The 27011-nt window shown below is 40.8% G+C and overlaps 2 protein-coding genes across 5 annotated transcripts in view; both read right to left on the bottom strand.

The window, feature by feature from the left end:
• LOC135255064 (adenylate cyclase type 2-like) overlaps positions 1 to 2331 on the bottom strand; it is a 45417-nt gene extending 43086 nt beyond the window's left edge. Inside the window, exon 1 of one of the 4 annotated variants that reach the window (XM_064335795.1) lies at positions 2110 to 2331. The gene's annotated coding sequence lies outside the window, so the exon portion shown is untranslated. The remainder of the gene's footprint in view (positions 1 to 2109) is intronic. The other 3 variants (XM_064335797.1, XM_064335794.1, XM_064335796.1) reach the window with 3 other exon arrangements.
• A 7291-nt stretch (positions 2332 to 9622) lies between these two features.
• Positions 9623 to 27011, bottom strand: part of LOC135255062 (terminal nucleotidyltransferase 4B-like) — a 33601-nt gene continuing 16212 nt past the window's right edge. The window contains exons 2-12 of the mRNA XM_064335791.1: positions 23331 to 23454; positions 22012 to 22058; positions 20388 to 20508; positions 20114 to 20221; positions 19641 to 19769; positions 18898 to 19111; positions 17934 to 18060; positions 17735 to 17838; positions 17428 to 17627; positions 15758 to 15892; positions 9623 to 15373 (exon numbers count right to left, since the gene is read on the bottom strand). Coding sequence (XP_064191861.1) covers positions 15212 to 15373; positions 15758 to 15892; positions 17428 to 17627; positions 17735 to 17838; positions 17934 to 18060; positions 18898 to 19111; positions 19641 to 19769; positions 20114 to 20221; positions 20388 to 20508; positions 22012 to 22058; positions 23331 to 23454 — 1471 coding nt within the window. The 3' untranslated portion in view covers positions 9623 to 15211. The remainder of the gene's footprint in view (positions 15374 to 15757; positions 15893 to 17427; positions 17628 to 17734; positions 17839 to 17933; positions 18061 to 18897; positions 19112 to 19640; positions 19770 to 20113; positions 20222 to 20387; positions 20509 to 22011; positions 22059 to 23330; positions 23455 to 27011) is intronic.

The raw sequence follows: 27011 nt of genomic DNA, 5'->3' as shown, positions 1-27011 counted from the left end.
GTCACAACTTTAGTGAAATGAGCCACAGGTTGACTGGGGACACACAAAGTCTGCCTGTTGAGCTGTACATGAACTGTCTTCCACTGACTCATGTGCAATCTCAACCTGCAAACTTTAGCATAAAAAGAAGCGACACTTGAGTTGAGCATGTTCTTGTCTGCACTCTCCAGAATCAATAGCTGAGGTTGCAGGAATGACAATGAACTGAAAACCCAGCCATGCCTAGACTTTACATAAATGAAAATCACAGAAAGTAGATCATGAGAGAACCAACATGGGCTAGTATGTAGCCTGTAGAGTGGGTCTGACTCCGTGAGATATGGTATTCAGCTTAAATTCAGTAACTGCATTGTAAAAGATACAGTCCACAGTGTTGTGGAACATACTGCTATTGTACCTCCAGGGAATCTGGACCATTTGCTGGACATTGTTGGGCGAATTGGTGGGCATACCGATTGCCACATTCGTGCTGCTCACACAACACAAATTGAGACAGACCAGCCCAGACCGGAGGCGTATAGCATAGGACCGCAGAGAGGAAATGGAGGAAAACACACTCTTCCGGTGAGAACCAGTGTGTCAGACCTCCAGCAGCTGTTTTAATGTGCAGGCATCTGCTGGAGACAGCATGGTGTATGAAAAAGCCTATCATACAATGTTACACACATGGAGAATCAGCAATAAGGACAAATTGCCTTTAGACTATCTGACAATACCAACCGTGCCAGGATGGATGCCTTTGGTGCATCACCTGCACCGAGAAGCTATGTAACCAAAAAACCTCTTTAGCTTCTTTAACATTACCTTTTTATCCCAATTTGCCCAGATCATTTGTTTAAATTCGTCAGACTAACTTGCTATTCTATGTTCTATATGCTGTATGGTTGCCCTGCCTCTGTTTGCTAGATCAAATGGTTCTAATGACTATGACCTCAGCAAATACATATTGAATAAATGCATGTTTGTAGTTCATATCTGCTACAGTAAGCCCAACAGTTCCACACCATTCCTTCACTCTATATTGAACAGGACATTTCTGTGAGTCATCAGCTACAGTTCCTTCAGAATGTTGAATAACAATTTCCAGGGGGAGGGTTCATCTCTTTTGAAATGAGCTCATTCAGTATACTGTGCAAAGTCTGCAGTTGAATCTGAAAATCATCGGATGTAGGCTAAAAATACTGCTTGAAACCGCAAACAAACTTATATTAATAACAATACTTTTCAACTCTTTGTAGTATAGCAATTTCAGTTCAATTTTATTTGTATAGCTCTTTTTACAGAGACTAGTTTTTTTTTTTGCAACAGATTTCACTTGTCTACTTTTCAGTCTGATACAAAGCATGGCCTGGCCTGGCCAGTACTCATGTCCTCTTTTTGCATGCGGTAATTACTCCGGTTTCTCTTCGCTAAGCAAAATGGATGCTGAAAAAGCAGATCTATCTTTTTTTTCTGTTCCAGTCATGGACTCAGTGTCAAAAATACATTTAAATGCCTGCTTGAGTACAAATAAAACAAACTGCTGTCCCTTCGTTGTTCTGAGCATCCCTGAACTGAAAAGAAGCCAGAGATCCACTAAGAGACAAAATTACCATTTTAACTGTGATTGAATGCAATTCAGTTTCCTTTTGATGGTCAGTATATTTTCATTCACACAAAGAGAGACATATCAGTGATTGTACAGTCTTGTTTTTTTCTGTAAAAAATAAAAGTAAAAAAGGTAATAAAAATAATATTTAAAAAAAAACAGTTGGGAAACCTGCGCTTGTATGCATAGCAGGGAGGGGAAACTGAGCACAGGGATCACTACAATCAAAGTGCACCTCAATACATTGCCTGCCCTGCTCTACCACCGACAGTGTGCGTCCCATCAGACGTTAACTAAACCTTAAAAGCACATATAATAGAGAAACGAATGCATGATAACACACTCTACATCGCATTAGAACGATCCGTATGTCATCTCAACTAACCCCAAACCCGTGAGCAGCACACAATAAGCATAGCAAGCTTGGCTTTTAAAAAGGCATTGATACAGCACATATATTATGCACACATCCACACAAAGCACAACACAAACACAAAGCCTGCACAATAACCAGCACTCACCTGCTCGCCTTCTGTTATCGGAGAACCGGCCGAGGTCTAATGGCAGAGAAAACACTCTGTGGACCTGTGCGCATCCTAGAAGCGGTGTCAGTGTTTTACTCCAATTTGGGGAAAAAAACGCAATGCTTTCAGCTGCAATGTACGAGGCCGAAAAAGCACCAGAAAAGGCACTTATCCACTTGGGGCGCTGTCAGTGAAGTTACGCAACACTCTTGACCACAAAAACAGTGAAAGAGGTAGAGAAAGAGGCAAAACCACCCACGCATGAATACAAAGCGAAGGATACAGGCACGCACATACGCGCACACACACACATAATCTGCAGCAATACGTTTCCTGGGCTGTACACTTACAGTATTTGCTAAGAGTGACTGACTGTTGCTGTATCAACAAAGGAAGGTTGGTGAAAAATTACAAAATGGTGAGAGGTGGAGAGGCCCACTGCACTTCAACCAATTAAGCAATAACAGAACTGACTTGACGGCTGAAGTGCTACTTCAAATTTCTACAGTAGTTAACTATAACTCTTTGACCCGTTCTGGGTCAAACTGATATACCAGGCTAGCATTAACATAATAAATAACTTGTCTGTTGTCAAAGACAATTAAAAATGCATTTTTGTTTTGGGATACTGGGTGACTCATTCTGTTGAAGCACTACTTTAGTATGTGAATTGGCCCCACAGTCTGAAATAGAATTCATCTAAATAAATTCAGATGAGAGGAGATCATCCATATAACTACCTCTGAAGGAGTATGACAAAACAGTTGACAGTGAACTAGTCTATTTAAAAGTGAAATTTTAATTATGCTCCAAAACTCTGGCTATCAAATGCATCTTTGGTTTTCACATTGTCTGGGTGCTGTGTCATAAATTCCAGACAGATTTGTGAACTGAGGATCTTAAAGAAATGTTATATTTCCACAGGTGCCAATATGTTCTATTTCAGTCAGGGCAGCTCATGCAATTTGGATTAAATATATTAATGAATATGTAAAGTAATTATTTTTGGTTTTGTGCTGAATGGATCTGCTTTAGGTGTGCACCAGTGTGCACTAACCTATCAAATAGGGATCATGATACTTATCCCCTTCTAAATGGGGGAAATACCAAAAGCCCCAAACAACAGAGAACCAAACCCAAAACTACGTATACAGCAGAGCACCTGCTGTTTCCTGAAATGGCAGGGGACCATACCAATATCCCTCCAGTACAGAGATGAAACACAAACTGTGATCCTCGATCAGATGTTGGCCAAGGTAACATTATTTGATAGAAATAGAAAACTGTGTGTACAGTGGTTTAGGGTTTCATTTGGTACTGCTCCCCCGATCTTCTCGGCAGAGGAAAATTAGCATTTTTTGTTTCACAGGAACTACTTTTTGTTTGTACAACCACCACCATTGTGAAATTTACATTGATAAACGGTTATTCAAAGAACTCAGTGGTCAGTCTGTGAAACTTAACAACAGTCAATTCGTTTTGAGCATAGTCTATAGGCTATGTTAGTTTAACTTAGGATATAGGGGAGAGTTGGTATAAATATAACGCATCATAAATGTACACGGTCAATAACATTTTGTATACTGCTACTACAAAAAGTAGCCATTTCAGGACTGTATATGCGTAAATTAAGATTACAAATCTTATATTACAAATAAAATCATCTTGACAACCAAGCATGGAGGATAAATAAATGCCTGGATTACACATCTGGTTCCTTTGTTCAAAATAACAAAATACTACTTCAATATATATCACTCCCTTCCTTTGACTGCTAACCATATCGGCAGGGAGAGCCGAGTTAAAAATTCTGAAACAATAGCCGAACAACATGAAAATTACTTAGTTTACCCAGCATTTCCTAGATTATATTGAGATTTGCATAAAATGCCAAAGAACAGGGAACTCAACTACCCAACAGGTAGTCTACCTGGTACCCTTTGGAGAAGTGACTGTTAGAGCACTAACTCTTTGTTCAGCAATTGTTAGAGCAATAATTCCTAGGGCAAGTCTATGAGCAGCATGCAAAAGCAGCACCAGCAATGAGCAGCATCTGAGAGGTCTGAGTGTCAGTTTAAAAACAGTGCTCCATTGGTGATGTGTGCATGTGGTAGGTCAACTCTGAGAACATGCAGTGATATGCTTATGTGAATGGTTGAGTATGAGAACATGTTGTGATGTGTGTATGTGCTTGGTTGAGTATGAGAACATGTGGTTGCTGAGCCCGACCATTGGCCAGCTGCAGCAAGAGTTTCCTGACTGAACTTGCTCGTGTGCGTGTGTGCCAGTACCAGTTATAGCAGAAACATTCGATTTAGCAGTGCTGATTAACAGTCTCTGACTGCACTGCTCTACAGCCTCCAACATCTCTATCAAAAAATTCAAAGGGTTTCCTGCACCCATAATTACCTACTGTTGTGGTAGTTAAGCTAAATAATAATATACCACATGTTAAATGTCAAATCAGGTTAACTCCCTCAAACACATCTTATAAAAAATAACATGAAAAATGAGATAACTAGGTTGTGAAGAGCCTTTTATATTTTACCCGTTCACAGAGAGATGTACTAAACTATTTTATATTGTGCACTTCCTTAATCTCTTTGTTTCAATCCATTGTAGCTATCACTAGAAGATATTCTAAGCTGCAAATTAAGTGTCACAGGAAAGATTCACGTTATCATAAATAAATAATGTGAGGAAAGCTGTCAAGGACTGAAATCACAAATGTGCAAATATCAAACAAATGGATTTAACATTTCTTTGCACACACCATTAGTCTCTGGTGTGAAAGTTGAGATAGCACACTGGCCTAACATTTGAGGTCACATGATGTGAAAGGGGTTGGTTGCAACAGGATAGTACTTATTTTTGGCTGGACCGCAACAGTGGGGCCAGCCCTGCAAACACGAATGTCTGTGACTGACTGAGTGAGTGATGAAGTCACACCATTGGTCGGCCGGATCACGTGTGTTAGGTCTAGGCATATACTAGGTTTTAACCTGGTCTAGTTCTAATGAAGAGGAACCTGTGTTCAAGCTCTAATTGGCTTATAATAAGCATCTCCCCTTGAGTGAAGAGTGTGCCTACACAGGGAAGTGCAGAACAACAAGCAGAGAGCCATTCAATTGAGCTATAACACACAAAAGGCAGAAAGGAAAAGACCTAACCGAAAAGCAGGGGGAGCGTCACAAACCACCATTGAGTGGGACAGCACATGCCACCCATCACAGGGTTTCATTTATGAACGTTTTAGTAAATCTTATATAATCTAAATTGGATTAATAGGCAATGTGATTGATAACCTCCAGCCAAGTCCTAATGAGAAAGTATAACTGATGGATGTATATCTCCCATTTTACGTAACATTTACACATGCTCAGGAGCTCTTGCAAGATGCAAAAATTCTCTCGAATTCACTTTACTCCCGAAAGACTTTCGTGAATGCAACATTTCTTGTGCAAATGTCTGTACAAGTGATTTGCGAAGACATTAGTTCATATACAACTTGATAAATGAGGCCCACTGTTTGCACATTATGCCAGTATTTTGCAAACAGAGACTGTTTTCAAGGATTTCAAACTGCACTCACATGGGCTTGTTCTTGTTTCAGAGCCTAATCAGAAGAGATAAAGAAAGTACAGGATCCCAGGTCAGAGTAATGCTTTCCAGACCTCCAGGAGAACCATCACAGACTGCCAAATTCCTTATTACACAGCTGACTGCCTGAGCCATCCCTCACACCAGGCCAAATGAGGACTTCACCAACAGCAACAAAAACCTAGTTCCCTCCCACACCTAGGCCATATTATCCAACTCCTCTGTAGTTCAACATAGCAATTTGCATTTCATTATATTTTTAGGAGCCTGTATCTAGTAATAATGTTTAACTGTTCCCTGCTTTGGTTGCCAGAATACTACATGCTTCTATTTTTAAGGATTAGGTACATACAATGCAGTTCAACTTTATTTATCCCCGTTATTTATTCATCAGACAGGGACAATTCACACACAACACACATACAAGGTAGTATTTACCTAAAGGGCAGGTCCAATAAATAACATATGATTACGAGAATAAACCAACATATGTTCATGATAATTAAATAATCGTAGAAAATTTTCGCAAAATCCGCAGTCCACTATCCAAGATCACTATAGCCAGGTTGATGAACCGGATCACCTCATGCTCAACTGTGGCTCTATGGCTGTTGGTGGCCCCTCTGGGACAGTGTAGATCACACCAAAGTAATATTTCTCAGGATGTCATAGGCCTTACTTGTTGCCAGCAGCTCATAAAATAAAGCTAAGCTTCTGATGAGCGTGTTGGCTATCATGGAGGCATTCATGATGTCTTGGAAGTTTACTTGTGTTATTGCAAGAAACAGGAACCAGCTATTGGCACAGGTCATGTCTCTTTGGGGGCAGTGATATCTGTTAGGGTTTCCATAGCTGTGGGAATATATCAACCACAGAGAGCCAAACTAGTTGCCACACGAGCAGCACCGGGTAGCGCTCTCTCGGAACTGCTTTTATGAATGTTGTAAAATTTAATTCCCTGCTTTATTTTATTCAACATTATTGTTGCACAGGTGATATCTGTTAGCTAAAAGATTTTTTTCACCCTTTAATTACAGGGAAACAAGCCCCCATAAAGGAAGGAAGGATTAACCCAGAAATGTCTGGCTGCTTAGACTGTGTACTCAAAATATATGTGGTCTAGCAATTTACCTTATCACACAGAAGTGGTAAATGTAAAGAGAAGCATGCCTTCAACAAATCAAATCCTCTAGGCATTAAAACTCCCACATTTGTTTTGATGCTCAACTAAATGTTTGCATGACAAATATAAACACAGCCTGAACAGATGATCTTTGTTCTACAAGGTTTATGGATTCCTCAAAAACCAAAGGGAACATGCAAGGCCCAAATACTTATGGGAAACATCTGATTTAATTTAATCCAAAAAGGAGCAGCATCCAGGTACATCCACAGAGCAACTAGTAAAGCAACAATCCTGCAAAATGACACTGTTACAATACATCCCCAGAACATATGAATGAAGATGTCCACTGTATTTAGAGCGCACATACTGTACCACAGGTTTTTCAGTTAATGTTCTATTGAAGGGCAGCATGGTGGTGCCGTGAACAGCCTCACAGCAGAAAAGTAGTGAGATTGAGTCCTGGCCGAGGAGCTTTCTATATGGAGTCTGCATGTTCTCCCTGTGTCCATGTGGGTTTCCGCCGAATACTCGGGTTTCCTCCCACAGTCTAAAAACATGCAGTGGATGGAGACCCACTAAATTGTCCATAGGTATGGATGTGTGTGGGCCCTCTCACCCACTGCATGCTGGGATAGGCTACAGCCATTCATCCCCTTGATTGTATTGTATTGTAGCTTGGCTCTAAAATAAATGCGGTGGGTAACATTTCTTGCAATATGAAAAGACATATTCCAAGGGTGAACACCAGCCACCAGTCTATATTTTCAATATTCAAAAACAAAATACAATAGCCTTTGCCTTGATACAAAATACATTTTTCTCTCATCACTCAAAAAGAAATGAGAAACACATGAAGTCCTAATTGGAATAGTATATTACCAATACATGCATAAATAATAGGTATGCCATTAGATGACTAAAACTGCAACCCCACAGCGGCAAAACACAATAGGCCTAGCTCGTCCCACCAGAGGTGGGGTGGGTTTAAGTCACCCAGTGTTTCTTTGGCTACCTACTGAAAATGACAGATGCAGACATGCAACCAGTTGTCATAGTAACATCTGTCCTCTAACTGATTGGAGGTAGCTTCCTTCTAATATTGTGCAGTGGAAAGTCTGATTTGCTGAAGAGTGCGGAAGAATTGAAAGAACGTCTGATATATAAACCGAGGTCATGGAAACGGCTGAAAACCATTAGCCAATTTAGACCCTGAGCAAGTGAGGAGAGTTAACTGTGCAATCAATTGCTTTAATAACAGAGTAAGGACAAAATAGTCACGCCCTTCGGCTCTCCACGCGCAACAGCGAATAATACCACCGATTTAACCCTTGGAAAAGCAAAGTGTTTGGTGAGATTTCTCACCGAATTCTACTTGCTCTCATATAGAGTTAAATTTAGCCGAAAACGGCCTTGCTAGATGTCTTTTACCTGCAATAATTCTCAACAGCAGACTTCGATAGGTCAATTTGCGGAACACTTCATATAAAATTAGTCGACATACAAGCAATGTGGCCAAGAGTCTCGGTTAATGTCCAATTCACAAGAAGAGCAAAGATACCTTGCTTTTTGTCAGTATCGTCTGCAGTCTGGTTGTAACATGAAATAAAGTCTACTTGCCATAATGGTCGTTGGCTATACCGAGTCAAAAGTTTGCGTCAGAAAACACCATAAATAATGCACTATAAATATTTCGAAGTTGGATTCGTGCGTCTCCAGTCGCCTTGTGCTCCAGACACGGGACAGAAAAATGACCCTGTAGTCTACTGGAATATTCAAACCGGCATTGGCTCGTCATATTTCAACTCGTTTAAGGCTTACAAGTTTAGTTGAACTCCAGAACAAAATATTTCTGAAATAAAGAACGCTCACCTCGAACACGAGCTCCAAGACGTCTTTTTCCTTTTTCGGCAGTACCCAAATTGTAAATTGACGATTGCATGAGATAAAATCGAAAATATTTTCGGTCCATTAATTGTTAAATTAAATTTAATTTCTATTTCCGATGTTCATCCGTTATTTGATTTCCTCCACCTGTGAGCCTAGGTGCGTAGTCTAGATTGACTGCAGAGCGCAGAAGTCTTAAAATACGGAAACAATCAAGGCAGTAACCAGGCACATACAAGTGCGCACATGAAAATACGGCAGGATTGCATACAGAATGCTTAAAGTGCAAATGTGTTAATACAGTAATGACAACATGCAACATTATTATTGCAACATTACATTATAGAGATAAATCCAAAGTTCTTATCATAGACAACGGGTGCATGTTCACGACGTTCTCGTTTTGGTAGACAGACGTGTTCGTTTAGATGTTTGTTTAGACTGTCAGCCAATTATCATTAATAAAATAATCTTAGGCTGCGGGCACGCAGTTTTGTGTTTAGTTGTGCAAATGTAGTTATGACCATTTTCCATTTAAATAATGCATGCACGCTTTTGCGTTTATTGAATCCACACAACACAATACGTGCCTTATTTAAAAAAAACCTAATTGAATACTTTTAACCATTAAGTGTTTCCGCAATGGCTTGCGTGCTGGAAGTTAACAGAATAATGACGGAGCAGGAAAAGACATTCAGAGGAAACGGTATTCTTTAATTAAATAGAATAATGCTTATATGCCATTTCGGTTAATGTTTTTTTGTACCAAGGAAAATGGAAGGAAAACTCGCATTCATAAATACTAAATCAGCTGGCATGAATCAATGCGCAGTTTCTCACCAAATTAGTTAATATGGCAGTAATTTACACTTAGAAGCAAAACAGACAGGTTACACTGTAGATGTTTCAATATTAAAGTGCCTTTTAATATCGAAAGATACAATTTTGAGTTAATTGTGATTTTAAACCCATGTTACCCACGGGGTTTCAACACTTAAATCAACGTTTTATTAATTCAAATACTCCCAAAAATATCGTTTGCAAAAGATCCTTGTTCTCCAGAAAATACAACTAGAATGCAAATTTGAACCAGGTAGACAACAATGCATACAAATAAAACAATGAGGCCAATTGCAACATTAAAAAGAGCAATAAATACAGTCAGACTGCTCAAAATTTAACACGCAGAGTTTTCATGTTGGAATTTGCCTTAAACACTTAATTATCATATGCAGCAGTTCTGTCCGAGAACTAGAAATGAATGGATACACTGAAACACATCCCCAATATCGTGCCCACTTTTTTTTTTTTAAATGCTGGTATTTTTCAGAAGTCTGATTCAACTCAGAAACACACTGCTGACTTTTAGACCTTTCTCAAAAAAACCCAAAAAAAAACTAAATGTTGGGTGCACAGTTGATTACATGAAGTAACTATCGTTTAAAAGAGAGGGCTCAAACATTTTGTTAGAATGAGTGAAACCATGCACCATTAGGTTTACAATAATATGGATATGAATAGTCAGCTTTAGCAGCAACAATACAGGGGATATGAATGCACTTATTATATTACACATTAATAAATTCACAGTGGAGGACGAAGGGGGAGACAATTCTTACTTCACATTTCATACAGCAACATAAGCTGCACTCTTATTCCGCTTATTGCTCGTGCCTCACAAAACACAGTTCTTTCATTATAGGAATGGATTTTTTTTTTAAAAAAAAACAATGACAAGGAAAAGATGACTGAAAACATAAATACCAATGACTGTCAGCAACACCAGAGGCTCATTCCAATTGCTTATTTTCTCCTTGATCCTCGCCTGACCAGTAAATTGATCGAGGTCCGCCATCTTCAAGGATATTCCAAACCGTTAAATACCCCTTGAAGGAGCAAAAAGCTAGGAGGCTCCCTAAGGATGCTTGTGCAAGGAAACGAGTGCATCCTTTGCGGAAGTTTTATTTTCTTAGAAGATGTGATGTATAAATTATTGAGATGTGGATCTACCTCTCCCCATCCTCCATGTCTGTAACTGACACTTGATTGAACAAGGGCGCTCCATTTGCCTAATACGTTTCCTCGATTCCTCCGTCCTTGTGTCCTTTCCTTGCAGCCGACCCGATGGATTGAGCAAGGAGCTAGGAAAGGACGCAAGGAAAGGAAGCAAGGAAGTAAAAATAATAAAAAAATAAGTGACTGGAATGAGGCCCAGGGGCTCATTCCAATCCCTTATTTTATCCATCCTCATCTGACCCGGAAATCGATCGAGGTTCCCATCTTCAAGGACATTCTAACCCGTTAGATGCTCCTTAAAGGAGCTTGGAGCGAGGAGCTAGGATGCACCTGAAGGATGCTTGAGCAAGGAATCCTAAGTGCATCCTTTGTGTCAGTATTTTTTTCCCCAAACAAGTGATGTATAACTGATCAACCTGTGGATCCACCTCTCCTCATCTGCCACGTCTGTAATTGACGTGGCTTCAAACTGATGGATTGACTGAGGGGCTTATTCCAATAACTTTTTCTTACCTCGTATCGTTTCCTCAAGTCCTTTCCCCAGTCCCCATCTCCAGCAATCGGAGGACACAAGTAAAGGAAGCAAGCAAATGTGTACTAGGAAAATGGAACATCCTTGTTCAGTCAAGTGTCACTTAGAAGCCACGTCAATTACAGACGTGGTGGATGGGGAGAGATAGATCTAGGGGTAAATCATTTATATGTCATGCAATCTGAAAAAAATACTTCAGAAAAGGATGCACTTGTGTTTCCTTGCTTAAGCATCCTTCAGGAGCGTCCTAGGTTCTTGCTTGTGGCTCCTTCAAGGAGCCTTTCACAGGTTGGAATGTCCTTGAAGAAGGTGGACCTCGATCAACATCCAGAGGGCGCGTTCCAAATGCTAATTTTTTTACCTCCTTGTTTACTTTATTTGCCTCCTTTCCTAGTACAGACAGCCAAACGGGTCAAAAATACAATAAATGGAATAGTCTGGAATCACACATTGGAACGAACCCCAAGTCAGGAGAGGACCGATGAAGATAAAGAAAGTGATTGAAATGAGCCCAAGGATGTTCCATTTGCCTAATATAGTTACACGGTTCCTCAATTCCTCCATCCTTGCTTCCTTTCCTTGCTTTCAGCCCTTGTGTCCTCTGATGCGTGGAGCTAAAAAATGAGGTAAGAACATGAGGAAAGGATGCAAGGAGGTCAAAATAAGCAACTGGAATGAGCCCCAGTTCTTCCAATGCTGGGGACTCAAGTCTAGCAGCATGTGCCTATGAATCACAAAAAAATGTATTTCAGATAAAATCACATGGTTAACATATTCACTGATGAGGCCAAGTTATTACTAACACAGCTATATCAAATAGTTTTATGTATATACCCCCTTTCCAAAATGAGGTGGACCCATTTCATTCATAAATGGGGCAAAAACATTGAACAGCATGTGACAATTTGGGCTATTCCACCACGACTGCATTTTAAAGCTTGTCTGAGGCCACAAAAGGAAAAAACTATTTAACACTTCGGACATTCATAAATCAATGGCACAAAAACATCAGACAGGAGAAATTATACAACCCTACAGATCAGGTGAATAATTTGCCATTAAGCTATTAAAGAGAAACAAACCAGAGGTCACAGCATATTTTTGTAAACTTTCACAGATATAAGGTGAGACTGTCATGGGTTTTCATTACATTGATATTCAATATTTATTGTCCTGCCAAGTCAGTTTTGACTACTGCTAAAAAATAATCCTGTAAATAAGAAAATATACAACTTTTAGTTCTCAGTAGACAAATCATAACCATATATGTACTTTTAATCAAGTTTAACAGTTATTCAACAGTTGTACCCTTGGTTTTATTGCATGTATATAACAATTGTAACTACAATTCAAGCAGTTTGGATTCATTACGATTAGACAATTTAAACAGTAATAATTACGTAATAATTGACAACAGCTGGTTCAACGTTAAGCTTTCGTTGTATTATACTGCCATCTACAGGTCAAGTAGTACGGTGAAAATGTGGCAACAGCTTTTTATGTACTACTGGGTACTGTGTAAAATGGTGACTAACAAAAACAAAACCCAACTCCCTTTTAGATTAAGTAGACATGCCAGGTACGAAAAGCACTTTCATTTTAGGACTGTGAAATGGTCTCTCAACTTTCTTAAGTAACTTGGTCACTGAAATACAATGTTACTCCAAAAAAAAAAAATGCAAAGAAACACAAAGACAGTGTTCCCTCTGAAACCAAGTTTACGCTCAAATTAGCCAAGCTAACAATCAAATCGCATGCAAGCATATGTATACTAACATATGCAAGCATGCATACATACATACACAGTATGTGCGCAAACATACACACACACACGTAAGCACATGTGCACCAATATATTAAAAATAAATATATAACCATATATACATTTTTCTATAATTGGTAAAACACAAGAAAAATGGTTTATTGTCCTCACATCAATATAAAACTGAAAGAGTGAGAGGCATTTTTTTTGGCATACCCCGAAGCTTTCCTATAGCCCACTTCTAAACCGCTCACCTAGAGAGGCGTACAGAGGAGAAAAAAAGGCTAGTCATTTGCAGGGTGTGTCTGGTGACCTGAGAGGGTACACACGCAGCCACACGTTCAACGCAGCCAGGGACAATAATCGCTGATGAAGGTTGTTGGCAACAGAACGTGCAATTAGCCTTGTCAACAAACATAAACACCTTTGTCGCACTTCAGGATATTCTGTAATAAGCTGCTAAGTTTTTGCATAAGTATTTGTGTGTGTATTATATATACATAAACACACACACACACACACTGAAACATGCATACACAGTGCAGTCCACACCCAGAATCAACTCGTTGCTCGACCTTTTGTTAGCTTTCATGAACATGATCTAATGATGCTACGACACGACAGCTGGTCAAGAAGCAGCTCAGCAGCCAATTGTCCAATTACTTTTGTATAAAACGGGCTGTAATTCCAAACCAGATCACCCGATATGGATGTAAATACCCTCAGGGCCAAAACAACAACAATTGTGTCACTGCCCAAATACCTACGGACCACACTGTGTACACTCACACACACGCTAACAGAACGGCATTAACACACATTAATTTAGCTCCCATATTTCCCCAGGAGTATATTGTACTTTGACTCTTTTAGAGTACAAGTAAATACACCTATAGGTTCCTGAGAATTCTAAACAAAATGTGTATCACCAAAAACCTAAAATCACACAAAAGAAGAATTTTGTTCTGAATGGTGAGAGTAGTGGTTGCTTTGAAAACTGTTAGTACACTGCAGGGTCTAGGGGGTTGAAAGCATTTCTAAAATTACTTGCACCAGGTTGGATCTGATGTTGTGTGGTGGGATGCTTTACATGTGTGGAGCAGTAGACATGACTGTGGAATTTTTCACATTTGCTGTAACCACAGCTGTAATTGTATAGCTGTAACCGTTGGTTAAAAAAAATAAAATAAAAAACAGGCACAACTGATTACAGCAGACAAGAGGCTGTTGGGACAGTGATATTCCTGGGGCAGGTATATGAACAGCCAGGAATTGGAGCCCATTGGCATGAATGCCCAGTGAAGAGCATGACGAGCATGTTTGGGCAAAATGTATTCCAGCAGAAATTTAGCAATCACATATTGAACATTGAATCACACCAGCATGTGAGTGCAGTAGAGTCTGCCTACATCAGCATGTGAGTGTACCAGAGTCTACCTACACCAGCAGGTGAGTGTACCAGAGTCTACCTACACCAGCAGGTTAGTGTACCAGAGTCTGCCTACACCAGCAGGAGAGTTACAACAAACAACAAAATGCTTCGGATAGAGAGGTCACACAAGAAGCCTAATAAAGTGTACTTATTATGGGCACTTTTTTCTGCCTTAAGGCATGCTCTAATTATTGCCAGTTGGAGTCACATTTGTTGCATAATTAATGCCTTTCTGTATGTGTGCACACACACACACACACACACACACACACAGACAACTTCCACCATTAAAAATAAAACTGTCATGCATAATATACCCCAGTTTTTAACATTTTTTTGTTGCCGTTTTGCCTTTTTTTAATAAAGTACTTTTTGTTTATTTTTTGTATTTTTTTCCCCTCCTTGTCTCCTGCTGTTGTTGATTGTAGGAGTTTTGAACTCCAGCAATTAAGCCTCAGGTTATCCAAAAAGCCCAGGTCTTCCTCCTCCCAGACACCAGAGGGTGCCGTGTGGTGGCGTAGGACTGCTTGGTGAGGTAGGGTGAAGGTCCAAAGAAGGGCAGTGTGTGTCAAAAAAAGAAAGGTCCTTCATTATTTTACTATTTCAAGTCCATGAACTTACCCCTTTGTTTCTTTTCAGTTATAAAAAAGTCATCCTTTAACAAAAAATATAAAATCCACCACCATTGTAAAGGGTCCCCAGCAGATCTAGGACAGGTGGGCAGCCTTGTGAAGCTGGTGGCGCCCCCTATCTGCAAAGGTCCGCGTGTCCAGCCTCGCGCTGAGGTTTCCTCCTCTTGCCGTTTCCCTGGTGATGTGGTTTGTTGTTCTGGTGGGCCTTGCTGCTGGTGGATGCGTTCTGCTGTGCCTGGGCGCCTTTGCTTGGGGGATGAAACTGCTTGTTTCCAGTCTGCAGAAGACAAATCGCCGAATCAATCGAACGGCAGTTAGCGATAGCAAATGCAGCCTGCCGTCTCAGTCTGCCTGGTTTGGTTCAGACAACAGACGTTGAGAATCATCTCTAGTTTAAGAAAGGGATACTATATATAAGAGTGGGTTTAAACTACAAAAAATAAAATAAATTAATAATAATGATAATAATAAATAAATAAATAAATAAATAAATGAATAAATAAAAAATAAATAAATAAATAAATAAATAAATAAATAAATAAATAAATAAATAAATAAATAAATAAAAAAACAAAGCCTCCCATATCTTTATTGGAATGAACGTTTGTTTAAATGGAGAATGATTTCATGTCTGTAGACATGTAGGAGTGTAGTTGCATACCTTGCCCTTCATATTAACAGTGGGGCTACTGTGGCAGTGGCTTTGTGCTCTGTGTCCTGCCACGCCCCCAGATGTCTCTCTGGAACCCCGCCCAGCCACCTGCTTCGGAGTCTTGCAGGGGGTCCCATCAGAGTCCTGCGGAGAACCAATCAGGAAAGCACATACATCAGTGGTCCAATGAGGGAACCAATGAAACACACTGAATTCATTATCATACAGCAGCAGCTCACCACGGTTAAAGGATAACTTTGTTTTTTTGGACTTGGATCTATTTTTCCATTTCCACCATGCTGATGGGTAACGATAATCATTTTTGTCTTTTTTTGTCAAGTTTTGGCCATCCCAAGAACAGCTCCACTCTGCTTTGCAATGCATTCTAATGGGGCGACGCAAAAAAGACGTCTTCTAAACGTGGTTTTCCACGAAATAAAAGCTTAAATAGCATATACAAACATATTTAATAAATAATTGTGAGCATTTATTGCTCCACACTTAATTCACTATGTTCATTTTCAATACTTTTTTCTAGTATCAGCACAGACGGGTGAGCTGGAGTTATTAACTACAGTAACCTCTTGGCTGCAGGCTGCACGCCTCTCGGCTTGCTGTAGTTCTCACTGAGAACAATGTATGCTTCCACTAAAAAAAGTAGTCTGTCAACTGCAACACCAAATGCAGGGTAATGGACTGATGGAAAATTGTATATTGAATGTCCCTTTCAGGCCATGTTATTATGTTAGTGCCATTTCAAGGCTCATTTGTCTGGCCCCTGCATTGTAAAGCAGAATGAAGCGGCTCTCAGGGCGACCAAAGCCGTGAGAAATATGTGAAAACATAACCATTACAAATTTGCATGGTGGTTGAGTATTTTGGAAAAATAGGTTAAAAATTTTTTAATTTTAATGTGGGTGCAGGGAAAGTCTGATGTGTGGGTACAGGTAAGTGAGAGTGAATATGTAGGTGGAGGGAAAGTGTGATGTGTGGGTGGAGGATGCAGGTGAGAGTGAATGTGAGAGGGGATGAATGTCTGATGTGTGGGTGGAGGATGCAGGTAAGTGAGAGTGAATATGTGGGTGGAGGATGCAGACAGGTGAGAGTGAATGTGTGGGTGGAGGATGCAGAGAGGTGAGAGGGAATGTGTGGGTGGAGTTGCAGACAGGTGAGAGTGAATATGTGGGTGGAGGATGCAGAGAGGTGACAGGGAATGTGTGGGTGGAGGATGCAGACAGGTGAGAGTGAATGTGTGGGTGGAGGATGCAGACAGGTGAGAGTGAATATGTGGGTGGAGGATGCAGACAGGTGAGAGTGAATGTGTGGGTGGAGGATGCAGAGAGGTGAGAGGGAATGTGTGGGTGGAGGATGCAGAGAGGTGAGAGGTAACGTGTGGGTGGAGGATGCAGACAGATGAGAGGGAATGTGTGGGTGGAGGATGCAGACAGGTGAGAGTGAATGTGTGGGTGGAGGATGCAGAGAGGTGAGAGGGAATGTGTGGGTGGAGGATGCAGAGAGGTGAGAGTGAATGTGTGGTTGGAGGATGCAGACAGGTGAGAGGGAATGTGTGGGTGGAGGATATAATGCGTGAGTAAATGTGCGAGTGGAGAAGGCTAGTAAATTAAATAAGTTGCATGTACCTAACAAGTTTTTATGTATGCAGACAGACAAGTACTCACAGCATCACTAGAGCTGGAGGCCGAAGGGGACGGTGAGGAAGCTGAGAAGGACAAAGAGGAGGGGGAGGAAAGGGGTGGAGAGGAGGAGCCGGAGGAGTAGTTTCCACGGGAAACCGGCGGCAACACCACCACTTCCTTAGAGAGGTTGTTATTGCACTTATCCGACTGCTCTGGTTCCACGAGCAACGTCACCTCATTCTCTGCGGGGTGGGGGGGGAGAAGAAGAAACAACTTTCAGAAAAATGATCGGCAGCAAGACACAAACACGTTTTCATTCTCCCGAACCGTCCGAACGTGTATTGTGTACCATTAAAGGAAAGGCCGTTCTGAGACCGGGGCCCCCAGTGCTTGGTAATCCAGTCTCTGTACTCCGCCACTTCCTCCGTCACTCGGACAATTCGGCCCAGCAAGCTACCGGAAAAGAAGAAAAGTTGCATGGGAGAACAGGCAGGGACGTCGCAACATTTCCGACCACGGTTCGCAGCCGACGTGCCGCGGTGCCTTACCTCTCGCTCTCGTTGTTAGGGTAGTGTTTGGCGATGGGGGAGACGGCGTGGCTGAGCACCACGTAGGCGTAATCGAAGGCCTGCTTCACCTGCATGGCACCGTATGAGCTGCGACCAACATCGTTGTCTGCGCATGCGAGTCAAAAGAAAAAGATTTATTAAAAAAATCTATTTCTGAATCCCATATGATCATTCTCAAATCATCCATTTTTCTCAGAATCATTTGTGCTTCACTGCCCTGGCATAATCTGCAAACCCATCAATTACCTTTAATCTTTACTTACTTCATTAGCATTCAGCAGCTTATCCAAACTGACTTGCAAAGTTCTACAAAAACTATACTCTTTGTAGTTATCTTTCGAAATATGAAAATATTTTATATTTAAAGTAGAGGTTTGAAATATGTTAATGTACCAACAAAGGGACAAAAAAAACTGGACAATTTTTACTAGGGATGGGGATTTTCAATTATTTCAACATTGACCGATCACATAATGCACTCGATTCCAAATCGATTTCTTGCATGGGAAAAATTCTATTTTTAGAACACATCTTCCAGGCAGCACCACTGGTGGTACAGAAAATGCATGCACACATAACAAAGAATCAATACCCAAGTTTTTCCATCATAATAAAATCTTAATGCTTAGACAACTGTGTCAAACACAAGCAGATTTTTTATACATCGGATATCAAACATTTTTATATTCTCAACATTTTTATTCTGGGCATGTTTAAACTACATAATGCCCAGCACCTCGGTCATTATTCCACTTACTCAAGTTTCTTTTTGTTCCATACATTAAATTAATAAATAGAGCCATGTCCCAATACACAGTTGCACATGCATAGCCTTTGTGAGAAAAAAAAGATTGAGTAGGCACATATCAAACGAGTAATTAATTCCTTCATCCCTAATTTTAACCATTTCTATGGTCTATGTAGCATTGTAGGGGGAACTTGCCTGGCTGAAGGGGGTCCTCGATGTACAACATAGAGGGACGGTAACCGTCCAGCATGTTTTTTTTCACCTCATCTTTGGCCACGTAGGAACCCCCGTCTTTTATCCGGATCCCCGTCTTCAGGTAGTTAAAGTGCCTTCCATAGAGCTCAAAGAACTCTATCAAGAGGACTCCGATGTTGGTGTTGGGGCTGCTGGCATCGTCCCTGTAATGCAGCTGAAGGGGGAAGGACAGACTCATTTAGATTTACAAACATGTTCCACCATGTCTCTATCTATATGCATCTATCTAAATACGAAACACTCACTGTAAACAGCTTGATTTATGAAATCCACTGAATTCTATTGCATTAGGAGTAAACAGATTGGATTTCTGATTAAGCCTGCCATCACTCTGATTAGCTTTAACTCAAAGGCTAGATCTTATATGTGTTGCATTGCCGTGAGTAGCAGTGCCGTGACAGGGACAATACTAACATTACATGCAGTCACACTGAGAACTGTGAGCTGTATGAAGGCTGGATGTATGTCATGTATAATCAGAATGAGAACTACCAAAGAGGTTAAGCAGACTGGTCAGGCGAAGAAGACTATATGTACATTATGTGCTGTCACAGTGAGAACTGTGAGCTGTATTAAGGCTGAATGTATGTCATGTATAATCAGAATGAGCACTACCAAAGAGGTTTAGCAGACTGGTGAGGCACTAGCATTAGCCGTAACGTATCTCTGGCGCCCTCTCTCACCTGGAGGAAGCTGACGGCCATGAGGAAGAGGCTGTAGGACCCAATTCCTCCAGTGAACACTTCATTCAGGTCCCTTTGTAGCAAGAACTGCTTCAGCACCAGCACCAAATAGGGAAGCACAGGGTACTTCTGAAGATGGAACAGAAAAACAAGCTTTGATGACAGCGCCACCATGTGCATAGGGGGACACATTGGGTCCTTTTACAGTGCGAGGGTAATGGGTCTGGGTAGGTCATTAAAGGCTACATGGGTGGCACGGTAATACAGTTGTCATATTTTCCAAAAATTGAATTCGAACAAATCTCAAAAGAGAAATTGGTTCAAAAACTCTATGGATCATTAAATAAGGACTTATTTTCCAAGACACATTAACATGACATTTAATCAAATAGGGAATTCATGTGTCTATATTCAAATTTCACATTCTCCATGAAAACCACATTAAAGCATGCACACAGGGGATAAGCGTCAACCTTTATGAACTCTTTAATGAGCAGAGCTGCTTTCACGCCATTCTGCACATTGAAGCTGATGTCCACCTTGATCTCAGTGTGCAAGTCTGTCAGTTTGATGATGGGCACCTAATAAAAATGAAATTGAAGTTGATAAAAATAAAAGATAGGATTACAAACCACTCGATACAAACAAAGACATTTCTGAGATGGTCATTTCCGATTAAAAGCCCGGCCCAGCCCAGCACTGCCCAAACTGATCAGTGGGTGCGCTCAGAGGACGACACAAACGCACCGTGGCCTTGTCCAGCACCTTCACGGAGTTCTCGTCGGCCACGTTCCTTTTCCGCAGGGCCTCTTCCAAGGTCCACAGTGGGAGGTTGTCCCATTTCCCGAGCACCACCAGATCAATGTCGCTGATAGCAGAACGTAAGGATCAGTCCAAAGCCCCCTCCAAATACCCACCCACCCAACATGCAAGCACAGATTAATTACGCTGATGTACATATTCCTTACCTATCCGTAAAGACTAAAACTGAAGCTAGAGCTCAAGGTAACAAATAGTTTTTGAGAAATAAATGATCAATGATCGTCCAAAATGGCAGTCTTTTACTGAGGCATAATTTTTGGATATTTGTATCTCTGGGGAAAATAGGGATAGGAATTTCATTCTTCTTGTTAGATTACAAGGGCAGCCAAAATAAGTTATAGCTAAAAAAAACAAATAAATTAAAAAAACAAGTGAACTATGCAAAATTGTGGTTACATATCTATACTGCTGATATATCTTCAACAGAAGAAAATCACATTTGGGCACATTTTTCTCAGCAGCATTCTTTCATCACTTCATGGAGGTATGCACACGGCTAATTCGTGGAAATGGATATCATCATTAAAAAACCCCTTCATGTTAAAATGATAAATTAAGTTTTTTAAAATTAAGTTTACTGCTACGTCTGCTTGAATGTAGTATAAAATTTGGCCACCAGAGCTCGCTGTTCTGCTTCAGTGTCCCAACAGAAAAACCACACCGTTGCAAACTACAGCCCTGTTTAAAAAATAATTACATGTTGAATAATTCAATAAATAACTGTTTTGGGGATGTGCAACATTATATTTCCTATAGTTGTGAAATATTGTCCACCTTGCCTGTGTCCCAAGATATGGTCCATAATCAGGATTAAGAATAAACTGATTTTAACCTTGAAGGAATTTTATAAGAATGATGACCTGGTGCACATATCAACATATGTGTCATGAGTATATGGTTATGCCCACATATGACTTTTCATTCTTAAAAGATTTTTGTTGATCTAATTTTCATATGTATTATATGTACTGTAATATTTGGGGGGAAATTGTACTCATTTTGTGCCCTTTGTATAGTAACTATAAATTTTTATTCATTCATATACTTACATACTTTCAGATGTGTTAACCCCCCAAACTGGCAGCCATTTTCAAAAATCATTAGACCCCTGCATCTGTTAAACTATGCATGATACCATGTCTAAAATTCAGTTTTGTTCATTTTAACACACAAAGGCAGCCTGAAGGGAGGAAAATAGGAAACATAAGCCCGTGAAATGCCCAAATCCTGGTTGATTTTTAATGTAGAGATCCTATCATGTGTCTATCATACAACAGTGGCATGAACCGTAGGGAAAAAGGGCTGAGGAAATGTACTGCTAAAATTACCCCAGCCTTAATCCGAGCACACGACGGCCAGCAGAAATGACACGTTTATATAACCGCTAAATGTGTCCTTCAATGCTTAGCGTTCAAAAGGAACCTTTGTTGAGCTTAACAGAGTTTACACAAGCAGGTGTACAAGAAGCATGTTCAGATAAGATGCAGGCAGAACAATAACTTTCACCCTTTTGAACAAGCACACAAACCCAAGGAATCAAAAGGCTCACCTTGTTGGTAAATAGAGTCCAGTGCTAAAACTCCCAAAAACCTGGACCTTAAGAAAAAAAGAAGAACATTGAAATATGCACCAATGACACTCCTTTCTTTGAGAAAGGAAATAAATATCATAGCCATTAAAATGAATAATACGCATTCATCACGCCTTAAACATTTTCTTAACAATCTACCTATGATTAGGCACTGCTAGTGGATAAATACTTCCTTCTGAGGATACATTATTACAGCTTGAAAAATCTCAAACAATTCAACTACTAAAAATTGGTTAAATTTTCCAAATGCTTATTGAGTTGGTCTGAATGAACTTTAATCCAAGTTTCCATACTCCATTTCTTTGCTCTGAACATATCATTTGACAACAAATCATACTTCATATAAAGTTGAAAAAATAATGAATACAGTTTAAGAGACACTGCAATGAAATTCCAGTCTGGGTTTGCAGAAGAATAGCTGTCTTCCTGATTAGAATGAGCTCACAGGCTCAGACAAATGTGCACATGTAGTGAGTGCAGAGATACAGCTCCAAACTACTGCGCATGCTCCAGGTACCTGCTTTACAATGCACTACAACAAGGTGGATAATTACAGTATATGGGTGGGCATCAGACAATGGCAGTAACAGGTTTCCACTCCTTATGACATATACCTCTTCCCTTTTCGCTCCTGCCCCTACCGCTGTTTCTCTGCAGAGGTTGCTCTGGCCAGTCACTGAGAGAGACTTAATCAGTTATGCCTTGATCTGTTAAATGGGGTTAATGTTTTGCAGTGGAATTTCCCCTTAAGCAACACGAGCGGTGAAAGCTACATCCCACAGACTTAATCTCACACTTCATCTTGGCCCACAGCACCAACGTCACAGCATTAGCGGCTTTCAGCTGCAGCACGCTCAAAAATAGTTTTAGACCTTGCCTTTATTCCCGTAAATCATGGTTTACCGCATTATGGGAGGGTTAAACCATAAATCCGCCTAAGCAACCTGTGATTTGGATGTAAATTAAAAGAATAAGGACATTTTCAATAGCTATTGGTCTTCTGGCTTTGAATGGGACAGAGCTGCGGGTCCTAAAATGAACCTGTAAGTTGCCTTGCTTTGCTGTAGTTATCAGATTTAGGGCAGTTTTAAGGGACCTAAATGGACAGCACAGGGTCAGTGGGACTCTATAAGGTTGTCAAGCCTTGCAGTGAAGCAAACGAGAGAGTGTTTTGTGGGTGTGGCCTCAGCAAGCACCCAATGAGAAGACAAGAGGCAGAGGCACAGCATCTGTGAGGGTACGCTTCATTGGTGCAGGAGACAAAGGAGAGCCCTTACATCAGCGCTCGGCCACAGGTCCTTGATGACGCGCTCGATTCTGTCCACTACTTCCATCCGCATCCTCTCCTCCTCCGGTCGAGGGGATAAGTACTCATAGAAATCTTTGATCTCCTCGTGCAGCCTGTGGAATGAGCAGAAAGAGAGAGAGAGATATGTCAGATGTAAAACAAAGACAGGCCCAGAGAAAAGTGAAGTGAGAGAGAAAGTATGGGCACTGAACAGCAGTTTGAATGCAAAAGTTGAAGAGGGCCATTTATGCTGAAAATCTAAGACTAAGGATGGGTTTATTTAATGACTACAAGTTTGTGATTGGTCAGAACCGAAATATCAATAAGTATCTAAAAGATTTGCTGGTAGCCCATGATACGTTTCTAGCTGACCCTAAATACAACGTTCTAATATGCGACTACATTCATTGTCTGTTTATGTCCTGTGCACTCTAGTCATAGTGGACAGGTTAAAATGCACAAAAGTTTTCGGTGGTAATAACAGAAATCTAAGGAAACACAAACACAACACGCCATAAGCATGAAGCAGTGCAGTGTTTTGACTGCTTGAGCAAAACAGCTGCTGCAATAAAATCCACAGAGCAGCACCATGGTTCCTTTCCCTGAAATAACATGACTGTCTTAACCTCAGCAAGTCAAGGTAATGCCCGTTATCAGATAAGTCCATAGTTCATTAACTTAAGAAAAGAACACCATCGGTCAGAAATAGTTTTAAACGCTTTTGATTAAGTTCCTAATCCTACAGATAATATCAGCCAAGAAGCATCCACCACTTCTTCAGGGTCTAGCAGTACAAGTCGAACACCCAAGCCCAACCCATTTCACCATTGCTACATGAGGAATGACACAGGAGAGAATCGCAGAACGTCACAGACCTGTCACCAAGTTTTTAGTGACAGACCTGCAGGCCTTGAGTACAGTACAATGCAATACTTACAGCTCACAAACCAGACCTGTACAAATCATTCGAAAACCGGACATTCCAGTCAAAAACCGGGCATCTAGCAACCCTACTGGTGTTGCAGGTCAACTGTATGCTGCATGTCCACAGGTCTGTCTGTACACAAAACTCCCAAAAAACGAATGATATCTTGTATCAGCAGAACGCATTGTTGTATAGCCTTGTGCAATTTCGATTGCACTCAATGAACACTTCACTGAACAGTCCCACAGCGAAAAAGTGAGTCGTTTGTGAGAAGATGACTTTAACAAACTCCAAAACTTGTGTACCAAAACTTTCATTTTTTTATTTTTTGCTAGATTTAGGCTACTTTTCATACATTTCTGCAGCAGAAGAAGAGGCCTAAGTTCTTTCCAACCTCTCTCCACCCTCACAGTTTTCCATGACATTCTACTAGCATTTCTTTTACTTTTGTAAGGCTTTTATCCTTGATGTAGGCTACTCATATAAGAAATAGACTTTTGCTATACTTTAAGCACTGTACACACTTTTTTCCCCATTTTGGGGGAATGAAAAGGGTATAAAAAGGGAGTTAATTGGAAAAATGTACTGAAAAAAAAACATTCAAAACTTCCATAATATATGCTGTGGGTGCACATGGGGATTGGAACCTTACTCCTGGGGGGTAACTTTGTGCCAGAGATGGGCTTTGCTTTGCGATTGGCCATTCTAATAGTGTGGAAGTAAAAATAATTAACAAAGGACGCTAATCTGTACAGTACAATTTACAGAGTAGACAACGTTCATGCATAGCAGGCCCAGCCATCCCCCCCATCCTCCGGGTGTGGCTTATGGTACATCATAACTCCCTCAAGCAGCTCTGGAGGCCCTAGAAAGCAATAAACAAGCTTGACACCGAGCAGACACCAAGCCCCCAGGCTGCAGAGAAAACTGCAGAGAGACTGCAGACTGCCTGTGTCTGAGGCTGCATAAAAGACAGGCCTGCATGCATTTACACATAAGATTAAATGACAAAGCTGTCTTCCCATTCCCCCCCTGCATCGCCAGTAGCAGGTACGAATACCTACAATTTCTATCCCGTTTCATAGATGGAGTCCACACTCAGTGCTCAATATTCCTGCAATAAACAAGGATGCCGCAATCTCTCATCTCAGCACAGAGTAGCCTCTGTGAAAAAACGGCTGCTATATTATAGCTTTCCAAAAATGTAGCCTACTCATTGTCATTACACTTTGCATTTGGTACCTGAAAGATAATGGCTTTAAAATCACACACCTTCTAGTAACCATCTGTTACTATTTCTTAACATACAAAACAAGGACAGGAATATGTCTAATGTTTAAAAGGCAACAATGAACATACACACATAAATTTTGCTTCAACGCAAACAAAAGAGGTCTATTTTGGTGGATTGTGCTGAGCCCTACAATCCATCAATTGACAAATATCGAAACAGGTCTTTCTGAACACAGGTACTATTGAACTGGGGTCCGTAGAAAATTGTACTGAGAAGCCTTAGGAAATAAAATAAATACAGATAAAACTATATTACAGATTTAGAGGTATGCAGGGTGAGAAATGAGTGACTTTGCCTGGCTTTTCTTCCCCATCCACCTGTTCAACTGGGATGTACAATGCTGCTGCACAGCACAATTTATGGCCGGCAAAGACGCACCCCCCCCCTTCCCACCCACCCAGCAAAAGAGCTGGGAATAATGACGCATTTCCCTACGAGCCCTGTCGAGAGGAGCTTGACCGAGCTCGGACCCAGTTTGCCAGGCCATGAGCTTGGCTGACAGAACAGGGGGTTCCGCTGGCGTGTGCGTTCCGTGACCGGCCGCCCTTCGATACACGGCAGGAGGCAAACGGCTTCTGGCCTCGTGCTGTCAACAGCACTTCTCAAACGGTGAGGGGAGCGGTCTTGACCCAGGTCACAAGATGTGGTAAAGAATACTGTACTTTAATTGTTCTACAGGCATTCAAAAATGAAATACAGCACCAATTAGTATGCAATTATCAACACATTAAAAAAAAGTATATGACCCATCTCAAATCTGACCACATTTATATTTTCACATACATATGTTACATATTAGCTAAGGTCACAAAAAATGCCTACCGACTAAGGAGGCCCTGAGCTCGGAAAGTTCTGGAGCCCCTGTGCTACAAAATCCCTCCGACATCCCACACACAAGCTAATAACTTCAGAACAGTCATACATTAATACATTCTGAAAGCGGGCCTGCTGCAATGGCTCCTGAGGACAAGCTATAGAGAACTGGGTGAATCAAAATACGCTATTTAAAATAGTGCCACCAGTCTAACTACACTTCAGAATCAAAACATTATCCTACAGAGAACATATGTCACAGTTTGATTTCAGTGTCTAGACCTAGGCTCAAACAGAGAAATAGTGACCGAGTTTCATTTCACGGTTAATGAACTGCAAATAAATTTCTCTCAGTAACAATTTTAAGTTTCATTTCTGTGGAAAGGCAAAGTGCACACTGCCTGGGAGCCAGAAGTATAGCTCCAGTAAGTACTCGCTCAGTACTGCTCTTTATTTCCTGCAGTTGCTACATTGTAAAGACAAAAATTTGCCAAAAATAATTAGTTGAGTTGGTTAATTTAGCATGCGGTGCTAGACTCTTAAAGACAAACCTCTTAATTACTGATGTAACAAGCCGATGAGTTAAAGGGACCGTTGTCCTCCCTGGCTTAGTAAGCAGTATGGCCAAGGGACTAGCC

The sequence above is a fragment of the Anguilla rostrata genome, chromosome 5 (genome assembly GCF_018555375.3).
Source record: "Anguilla rostrata isolate EN2019 chromosome 5, ASM1855537v3, whole genome shotgun sequence".
Lineage (NCBI taxonomy): Eukaryota > Metazoa > Chordata > Actinopteri > Anguilliformes > Anguillidae > Anguilla > Anguilla rostrata.
The sequence above is the reverse complement of the archived record's forward strand: the minus strand, read 5'-3'. Positions and strand labels throughout refer to the sequence as shown.